Source organism: Habropoda laboriosa, unplaced genomic scaffold (assembly GCF_001263275.1).
Source record: "Habropoda laboriosa isolate 0110345459 unplaced genomic scaffold, ASM126327v1 scaffold205, whole genome shotgun sequence".
NCBI classification, from domain to species: Eukaryota; Metazoa; Arthropoda; class Insecta; order Hymenoptera; family Apidae; genus Habropoda; species Habropoda laboriosa.
The window spans coordinates 267,459-278,119 of NW_017100322.1; the positions used below are offsets into that span (position 1 = coordinate 267,459).

The 10,661-nt window shown below is 34.5% G+C and overlaps 2 protein-coding genes across 2 annotated transcripts in view; both read left to right on the plus strand.

Annotated features, from left to right (window-relative positions):
• Window positions 1-1,318: 1,318 nt before the first annotated feature.
• Window positions 1,319-5,458, plus strand: LOC108574365. The gene is made up of 9 exons (XM_017936944.1): window positions 1,319-2,689; window positions 2,771-2,861; window positions 3,027-4,060; window positions 4,138-4,351; window positions 4,440-4,595; window positions 4,688-4,970; window positions 5,038-5,146; window positions 5,237-5,314; window positions 5,393-5,458. Exons 1-9 carry the CDS (start codon window positions 1,319-1,321, stop codon window positions 5,456-5,458), a joined length of 3,402 nt encoding a protein of 1,133 aa, XP_017792433.1.
• Window positions 5,459-8,449: 2,991 nt separating this feature from the next.
• The window catches only part of LOC108574375, a 2,510-nt gene continuing 298 nt past the window's right edge, over window positions 8,450-10,661 (plus strand). The window contains exons 1-4 of the mRNA XM_017936956.1: window positions 8,450-9,755; window positions 9,837-10,047; window positions 10,110-10,219; window positions 10,291-10,661. Of these exons, the coding sequence (XP_017792445.1) occupies window positions 8,619-9,755; window positions 9,837-10,047; window positions 10,110-10,219; window positions 10,291-10,661 (1,829 nt within the window). The 5' untranslated portion in view covers window positions 8,450-8,618. The remainder of the gene's footprint in view (window positions 9,756-9,836; window positions 10,048-10,109; window positions 10,220-10,290) is intronic.

Below are 10,661 nucleotides of genomic sequence, written 5' to 3' on the forward strand. Positions count from 1 at the left end.
TGTGGTCTTCTTACTCGTTTTCGTTGACATCTTTTCACGATAATGAGCCCTTGTATTGCAGTATCACTTGCTCTTGCACTATCATCAACTTGGTGCACAGTTACACCGTGTCCGTGAAAGACGCTTTTAGCGTAGACAAAAACTACCGAAGCCCGAATACTCCTATCTCAGTCAACGGAAGAACTATGTAGCGGTGACGCCAACGTTAACGAAGCACTCTCTTTATGTGCATCTTTATATTGCGTTAGTAAACGTAACAGAGTAACGGGATAGGTTACGTCTGACTACACACAATGATCACCAACCAATCACGTCCCATTCTCCTTTAAACAAGCACCAATAGGAGAAGATTCATCCGTTGTTAAACGCGTCAATCTTGAAGATGACTTTCACTAGAAACCCTATGAGAAAATGAGTAGAACAATGATTAAACTTCGGTTTAAGTTTTCATAAATTATAATCTAACTTTTTTATTTTGTTTCTCTTAAAATTTTCATATATGTAAAAATAATGATATAAAGATTTTATAATATTTAAAATATACAACAAAAATTTCGATGCTTATAATAGGATCTTACATTTATATTATTTATCGTACAAATAAGCTTAATTCGAAAAAATATAAAAGAAGTTAATATGATATTTACTAAAATATAGTGCGCATGTGTACAGTGTGTATCGTGTGTATCAAGATATGCACATGTAAAAAGTAAATGACGACTGTACGCGAATAGATACAAGAAACGATAATATAGATATAATATGACAATCTAACCTTCAAGCATTTATTTCTTTATCTGATTTTCATAACATAGAAATTAAGCAGTCATTGAACATCAGTTTTCATAACTTGAAAAAGATATTTAATTTTATATTTCTCTTTTCTTTTTATAGTCACTTTGAATACGTTATAAATAAATTCCGTTTAACATTTGGTTTTCAAACACCTGTTAGAGGGCAGTAAAGTAGAGATTTTTAAAATGCTTATGGTAACTGTAGGTAGACGTTACTATCCGTGAATGTGTGAATATTGTAAAAAAATACAAATATTTTATATTGAAAGTGGTGTTTATATGATACACACGATTTCCAAAAGTTGATATTAAAACTAGAATTCAATGGATATTAATAAATTATGCATTTCTTGAGAAACAGCTTTTTTATCTTCAATTTGTATCAAGGTTGTTTGCACATAATACAAGATAATGCCATAAAATTTTGATACGTGTTTACGAAGTAATATTCAATTGACGTGAAAAAATTGTAATACTGTTACTAAAAGCGAAGATCGCAAAGATCGTAAGTAGAAAACGTGAACATGTGTGATCTTATAGATTTAAATAGCCCTGACAGAAAAAGTTTACTAAACGCCAGACTTGCGTCGCCTTTAATACCAGTTCCTACAGATACTGTATGCTATAATTATAATACTTGTACGAATGAACCAAATTCTGTAATAACAGGGAAACGTGAGAGTTTAGAGAATAATCCTTTTGATATGGTGTTATGTAAAACTACAGAATATATTCAAAAAAAAGATGACCCTTTTGAAGTGACTTTAGAAAAAGCACTAAGATTGAAATATAAAGAGAGAACATGCTCCCTTGATTTAACAAATGATGTCCTCCAGCAAAAAACATATAAACAAAAGTTAAAACTGAATAAAACATTGGATGAGTTTTTAATTAATGATGAATTAAATCATAACAATATAACTACTGCCAAAATATCTAATGATGCTATCATAGTTCATTCAAATAATAGTAAGATACTAAGTGATAATTTAAAGCCTGTTGATGTTATACCTACCATTGAGATTCAAGATTTTGATTTATCCATTTTAAATCAATCTGTGATGAATGATACATTATTTGAAGGAGATAAAGAATCAAATAAGAATCAAATGAAATCTATTTTACAAAATAAAATGTTAATGCACACAAAGAAAAGCAATGTACAATTTCCATACCCCAATACAGCTTTGAAAGTATCAAAATTAAGACGTTCACTTTCACAAGGAGAAAATATATCTCCAAAAAAGTCAGAATATTTAAATCAAATATCATTAATTGAACCTTTACGAATTAGTTCTGGCAGTGAAACTAATATTGATTCCCCAGATTCACTTAACTTACTGAATGAAGGGTTTTTAAAAAGTCATTGCAGTGGCAGTTCTGTATTTTCAAGTTTATCAGATATATCATCTATACATAAGTTAAATTCTGTTTCTCCTACAATTAATTCATCAACAATTTTATCAAATGGCACCATGAATAGGTCATTTTTAGAAAGTTGTTCATCTGAAAAATCAGATAATATAAAATTAAGTGAAAATATGAGTCTTAATAAAGAAATAAAACCTGCATTTCTAACATCAAATGATTCAATAATATCAGTATCAAATTTATTAACTGAAAGTTCAATATTGAACCTAGCAGACAGATTTAATAAACTCAAAGCAAGTACATCAGAGATTCACACTCCTGAAAATTCTTTGAACAACAAAAATGAACTTGCATATAGCTCTTCTAATGATATAAAAGACTGTGTAACTGTAATGGAAAAAAATGAAAACTGTGATATAAATAATAAGTTAATAGATGTTGATGTATTTTCACCAGACAATAATTGCACTAAAGAACATTGTAAAAGTTCTATTTCAGATACATCATCAGATTCTGTGTTCTTTGTAAGTCTTTTGCCTATTGTATAAAAAATTATTTATTAAAAGCCATCTTCTTTTATAAATAAACATATATTTATTTTACAGGAAGGAAACAAAATTAATAAGTCAATATTTAAGGAAGCAAAACTTCTTGCAAAAACTTTTGAAGAGTTAGCTTTCAAAACCAGTTCCGGATGTAAGCTTATTTTGTATTATTCCTCTCTAAAGTAAAGAAAGAAATACAAAAATGTAAAATATATAAATAATATTTATTAGATTATTTTGTAATAAGCAATGTTGGTATTCCAATTTGTACATGATTTAAATATGTGCTTTCAATAATAACTTTGATTATTACTAGCAAGCATTGATGATCTCATTACAAACAATCCTTTATGGACATCAGAATTATTACCAGCATTTGATGATGAAGCTATGGTTGAAAATTTGATTGAATTACCCACATCTCCTGTTGGATGTAATACAAAGTCAAAACATGAAGAAGTTATGAATAGTGATTCACATACAGATAAGAAAAAAGAACTTAATAATAAAGTTAAAGAAGATGTGAAAAATTTAGAAATGGAACTTACAGAAGTCATATCTACAGAAAAACGTCTCACAGCAGCAACACTTTTATTAGACCTTAAGAAATTGATTAAAACAGAAAATAATGTAGAAGCAAATAAGTTGGTGGAAAATTTAGAAAGAACTTTAGGTATTAATTGCAAGAACAATACTGAATTGTTAACTACTTATCTTAATGCAACTAATAACTTAGCAAAAAATCCACAAAAATCAAACAACAGATTGGAAATAATAAAAAATGTAGCAGAAAATAACATGGAACACAGTCACGAAGATAATTTAACTAGCAATTCAATAGAAAATGTTAAAGAATCAATATTTTGTGAAAATATAAATTTTAATGATATGAACACAAGTAAATGTTCTGATAATCAAAAGTACTTAGAGAAAGTAAGTAGTGAATCAAAATGTGAAATTCCAGAAAGAGAAACCAATATTGAGGAAATGAACAAAGCAATAGATGAAAATGAACTTAATACTCAAAGTGTGTCTAAAGAAGATCCATCCTACAAAAGAGAGAGTAGTAGTTTACTAAACGAGAAAATAATAATTGAACTTCTTGAAAACATAGGAAAAGTATTAAGTGCACAAACTGAAGAACATCCAACTTGGGACATACTTAAAAATTTAGGAAAAGTATTACATTCCACTTCTAATTGTAATGTTGATAAAGATATGGAACCTGATAGTAATTATATAGAAATTGAACAAACTCCAAGGAAATCAAAATTGAAATTTCAAAACAATACAAAGTCCTCCATTTTATCCAAATCAGCTAATAGGTTTAGCTTAGATTTAGGATCAACAGTAAGCATGATACAAACAATTTTTTAAATTCTGAATAATTTTTCTATAATGAAAACTGATAATATTATGTATTGTAGAAACAGCCAGTTAGTAAGAAATTTATCCGAAGAAGCATGTCTGTATCTCAAACACAGCCAATTAAGAATGAACCAAATCCATTAATATCTACTAGCAAAAGTATATCTCAATTAAAAGAAGTAACAAAACGTTTTTCTAGTGATCCTAATTTAGTTAGTACAACAACAAATAAAAAAATAATTGCAAATAACAATAAAAATGAGTTACAAAAAGGTAGTTTTTAAAATTTTTAATATCAGTAATACTGTATTATTTTATTACCAATAATAAATAATTAATTTACATAAATTTTCAAATATAGAAGTAAAAACGATTACCGCATCTAAATTGCAAAAAGAAAAAACTGCAATGATAAGTACAGTTAAAAATAAATTCAAAAAGAAAATTGACACTGATGTCATGAGTAAAAAGGGTCCACTGAAAGCCATTCTTCCCATAGGAAGTATGCAAAAGAGAGGTAACACTTCAAGAAACAAAATATAGATATGTTTCATATTATAAAATTTGTATATTATTCCTCATTTCAGTATTATACTTACCATTTTACAGAAACTATTAGTAAAAAAATAACCCCGCCCATTGGATCTATAACGCCACCTAAATCTCATAAACTAATTAGTAGTACACCTAATTCAACAGACAGTGGACTAAAAAAGGCGAGATCATCAAAACCTGTCGCTTCATCGACTCCAGATGCTCAAAATTCTAAAACACGAAAAATACAAATACAAGTAACTAATTCGAAGAAACGTAACTTTTCTTGTGATATTTCGCCAGTAATTACACCACTAAGTGTTAACAATGGCAATGGAACAAATAATAGTCCACGAAGGTAAGTTTCTCTTTATAATATCCATAAAAATAGTGGAAGCAACAATATGAATTAATTTACTTTTTAGAAAATTACCATCTCCGAAGAAAACAACACCTAAACGTCGATCTACGGAATCTGGTATTCCAAGGTCACAAACACCTCCTGTAAGCAAACCATTGAACTCTTCGTTCGATGTTAACCAGTACGAACGATTATACGAGTCCCCGCAACGTTCATTATATAAAACATCGAATTCACAAAAAAATTCCCCTGTTTCTTTAAAGAAAAACGGAAACAGTACGAAACAAAGTCCCTTAAGGGAGAATAACATGTTTATCAATAAAGTGAAACCGATTAATTTGGTATGTATAAAATCGTATGTTATTCATAAAGTGTTTGTATTTAAAGATAGTAATTAATTGTAATTTATTTTTAAACAGATCTCGAAACTTCGACGACATAGTGTTGATACTAATATAATGGAAAAAGAAAACAATTATATTTAACTCATAAAAACAGCTCTTTTATACTTAATAATGGTTGTGTTATTAAACTTACGCAAGATTTGTTACAACATGTGTATTTTTTTACTTCAACATTTTTTTTTTTTTTGTACTTATGTGTTTTGCAATAAAATATTTAAAACAGTAATTACAATTTCCATTCTTTGTTTTACAATTTTTTTATTTTAATATAAAATTTCGATGACTTACATTCTTTTACGTGAAAATGTGAGTAAAATAACAGTGCTATTATATTATAATCTTTTTTATTGCACATTTAAACATGTATTCTTGTGTAATCAACAATTTATAGAATTTTCTTGATAATTCTAATAAATTAAAAATGAATAACTATACGCATTTCAAACTGAAACTATAAATTACTAGTAGTGATAACAATTGCTACAAAAGTAAGAATATTTAAATATGCCACGTGCGATGCAATTCAAGATTTGCCTACGATCTGTTGCGTCAGATCCGTCGATCTGAAAACAGGCTCAAAAGGGAGCTACTCGGCCGGGAACGAGAACAGCAGCGCTCGGGAATGGCCGATATGTCACGGTCGTTTCTAAAATCACTGACACAGTAACGTATCATGCGTAAATCATCGAAAAAAATTTCATCACAATAAACACTTTTATTATAGTCTCAATTTACAAAAATATTACTTTGGATACATATAACTGACATTATTGTTTAATATGCTAAATATATCATACTGTAAAGAGCATTTAATAAATTACTTTTTAAAAAATAAACTGTTAAAAATAATATTTCCACATATTTCGTGCACGGATGAAGCGTAACTTGTCATAAAAATGTAATTTCTATTTTGTTAATTGAAGTGCTTAAAGAAGAAGACAAGAAAACAGTATAGCTGAATGGTAATCGTTAATTGAGAGGAGAGTAAAGTTGTTATAAGAAGAAAGGATAAGTTGGTGAAAGCGATGCGCAGAAGCCGGCTCCTTGTAGGGTGCTAACAAAGGTATCGCCGCACCTGCACGGACCCGTCTCCGCAAAAAGTGCGCTCCGCGTGTTCCGTACTCCAGCGGCGGTCCGTCCACACTCGCGTGTAGCCGCACCCGGCTCGGCGCTCTTCGGTTTTGTCGGAATAACTCATCGAAGCAGCTGCAAGGAGAATTAGTCGGCGATGCAAACGATTTTTTGAGAATTGTCGGAAGTGACAGTAGCAGCGAGGTGAAGTGCGTCACAGTTTCACGGAGTTCGATCTTTTTGGGCGTTCTGTACAGGGAGAGCTAGCGCGGCGCGCACGAGAGGCCGCCTCTAGAAAAAGAGCGCGTCTCGCGCGTTTCGCTACATTGGAATACGTGATGCTTGCGAAAGTGTCGGAACGATATCGGAAAATTGTAAAAATGTGTACGTCGGTCGTGTAAAAACGTATTGTAAAGCTACGTTACTGTTTTCGAAGGTGTGTGGAGTGGTGCGAATTGTCGGCCGGTCGAACCGGGAGCGAGAGAGGAAGCTGGCGCGCGCCGAAGCTACCTCGGGAAAAGACCGCGTCTTGCAGGTTCGTGCTGTGCTGCGGTGGCTATTGTGCGATACAATTGTCGAAGCTTATCGACATTCTTCGAATTGTCGTATGTGTCATCGCGCACAATATAGACAATAGATCGACTAGAGATTCGTTGAACAGACTGTGCACAGTATCAACGCGGACGTCGTGTATACGGGGAACGCAACCGGCAGCGATATATCCCGCGTGGTACGTATACGCACGTACACATATATACGTAAGCGCGACACGTACGTGTGGCATGCACATTCGTAAAGACTGTGGACTCGTGGAATCGTCGTCGTTTGGTCGCGTGTATCGGAGTGGCCTGTCGCGAAGCGCGCTTAACAGAGAGATCCAACACTGTGGAAAAGTTGTCGGGTGGTAAAAGAGAGAGATCGACGAGAGAGGAGAGGTGTATATCCGTTGTCCGACGATTGGCGCGTGGCGTAGACATTCGACGGTCATTTGGCACGTATGTAGTGCAATTATTCTTCGGTTATCCCGTTTCGTCCCCGTAAAGAAGGCATCATTTATGGGTGCATGGAGCAGTGCATTTTCACGAACGAAACAAAAGACGAAGAAGCAGTTTCCAACCGATACGAAGACGGTTTTCTTTGTTCGGTTTCACGATTATACCTCGATAACGATTTGTTCGAATTTTAAATCGTGCCTCACAACGATTGCCGGAAGGAAGTTACGTACGTGGACACAAAAGTATCCTGACGTCGAAAGTGCGTGCAAAGGGTGTGAAATGCGTCGCGCTGCAGTTCGAAGTTCGATCCAGCAGCGGCGGACGACCTGACTTTGTCAGATTGCCTCTCGTCATCGTACACCTCTCGGCTTCAGTCCAACAATGGATCAGCGCAGCTGCGGTACACGATTCGAAATCCTCTCCCGGTAGCGGACAAAACGATAGAAAGTGATCATTCGTCAGCTTGCTTCCAAGCCGCGTTTAATCGCTTCGTTCGGTGATTAACGCTAAAGCTTCAGCAGACATTTCGCGCGTTCCGAATGCGCCATAGATTTTGCACATTATTGACTTCGTGGATCCGTGCAATCGATAATATTGCATCACGTTAACAAGTTTTTCTCTGGTTGTGTTGTTATTTTATTGTGCAAGCATAGTACGTTCATAGAATTATAGAAGTCAGACAATCGGGTATGTAGAAACATATTGAGGGTGTAAGCTTTTATTATAACGTACTGCTTCAACTTGTTTATGTGAAAGAACGATTCTGCGCTTGATGCGAAGTGGTGCGGCGGACTGTTCCTACTGTGAGGAATGATCGACTTTTTATCTACATATTGTTTGGAATGGTAATCAAGAGTTTTCGATATTTGAACGGAAATACATTTTGTAACACGAAGATTTCATTCGTGCATTACGTTACAAGAATAATTTCGAAGAGAGAAAGATGAGGCGAAAGCCAACAAAGTGATAAAATAGAAGCGGATATACACGCGCAACATATAGAAATTTGCCGGTCGTTATGACATCACGCGCGAATGCTTCGAGCGCCGTAAAAACGTGCGAAAAGTATCGTGAAAATAATTTACATCAGTTCTACGTTATTTTTAAGTGTCGCACAAACGTATATTGTCAAATATTTTATTGTAGTATAAAAAGTCCCATCGACGCGTAAAATAATGCAGCAACACCGGGTAGAAACGCAAATACTCCATGAGGAGCAAATCCTGGAGGCGATAGATCAGTTGCGTCGACGTAAGGCGCGACCTGATGCTGATCGTATTTGCAACTATTTACTAAGGAAATTTTCTGTGGATGCACGGGATACGATCGCCGATCTTCATCGGCTGATCGAAGCGGAGAAAGTCATTCAGGTTGATTACAAGGGCAACACTAGTTATCGAAATGCTTCGAAATGGTCCCGGTTGCAGCTTTACAAAAATCGGCCGGAGGGTTTCGTAAAGGAGAAATTGAACTCCGGGATGGTGGCGGGTGCTGTCGCCGAACTTGTTGTCGAGGAGCCGGATTACCTTGACCAAGGTGTACCAGCTTATAGACTGATTGAACAACTACTCGATGGAGTCTCAAATCCTACTTCTAGACGCATGGTAGAAGATTTTCTCGGTAAAGAAGTAGCCAGTGGTAATTTGACGCGTCTCTCGAACGGCAATTACTCGCTGGTGGCGACGTCTGACATGACAACCACCACCGAGCCAACACATCGAGAATCTTTCACACTTGAGAATGGAAATGCGCGACGCAAGGAACTACATACTGTTTCTTCAACTACAGGTGGTCTTTACGATTTTGACGAGACAGAAAACCTGACGATTACGGACTCTAGGTCGAACACACCGAGGTCTTCACGTCAAGCAAGCCCTAAGTCTGATCCACAAATTAGGAAGGAAGAATGTTACGAAATAATCGTTGGAAGGAATGAAAACACCGAATCGCCGGTAGAACGCGATTCTGTAAAGGATCAGGAATCGCAAGAACCGTCACAAACCTCCGTCGAAGATGTTAAAGAAGAATCGAAAAATACGGACAACCAGACTCATAACCTCAAAAGATCGTCAAAAGGTGAGCGTAAACAGCGCCTACTTGTTCGAACAGACGATCCTATGGACATAGAGATCAAATTTGAGGATTATCGAAAAGACAATAAAGATGATGTAAATTCGCAAAAAGAAAAGAGAGAAGAAACTGGACATCTTAGTGAAGAACGTGATGATGAAGATGCAGGAAGAAGTTCTACTAATCCTTCACCTACACCCTCTAATAATAACGTTGGCGGTTTTCGTAGTGCTCGTAGAAAGGTGTGTGTTTTTAATATTGATTGCCACAATCGTTTATTTAAATTTATTTATATTCAATGAAGTAAACAAAAATTGTTTCAGAGAGCAAAAAAAGTATTTGATCCCTCTGACAATAATCTTGTAAAAAGAAAACGTGGAAGGCAGCCAGGTTCTCAAAATAAGTCTTCTATTTCTCAAGAATCTCAGGATTCTTCCAAAGTAACTGTTAAAGATGGACCTTGTAGACAATGTAGTCTTTGTGCCAAAGAAAAGCAAGAAAATTTAGTTGCTTGCCGTGATTGTACTGTACGAGGTATTGTCATGTTATAACATTTTTTAATTGACACACTGTAATAAATTTAAATTTATTTACAGCACATCCAAGTTGTATTTATAGTCCAGAAGAAATGATTCAAAAGGCAGGTAGCAATTGGCAATGTGAACGTTGCAAGAGTTGTACAATATGTTGTGAAACTTCAGATGCTGTAAGTAGATCATAAAAAATACAATGTCAGTTTCTTTATTTTTCATGTTGTAATTTAATATGATTTTACAGGGACCATTGGCAACATGTTTTACTTGTGACGAAGCTTATCATTATTATTGTCATACACCACGAATAATAATTCCTAAATCAAATTCAAAATGGCAGTGTAATGATTGTGTTCAGAAACAGTATAAAACAAATATAAACCAGAATATTAGTCTGGTTACTAGCAGACCTGATACACCATCAAATCCACCTGTTTTACCCCCAGTTTTAAGTCCTCAAGTTTCCCCTACCAGAGCATCTTCTGATCAAATGGAAGATGATGGCCCAAGAGATGGAATTGATCCAAATATACCTGATGCATCAGATTGGACATCTGAGCAAGTGTATCAATATTTTGCAAGACTTTTCCCAAAAGAAGCAGAAGTGTTCAGACA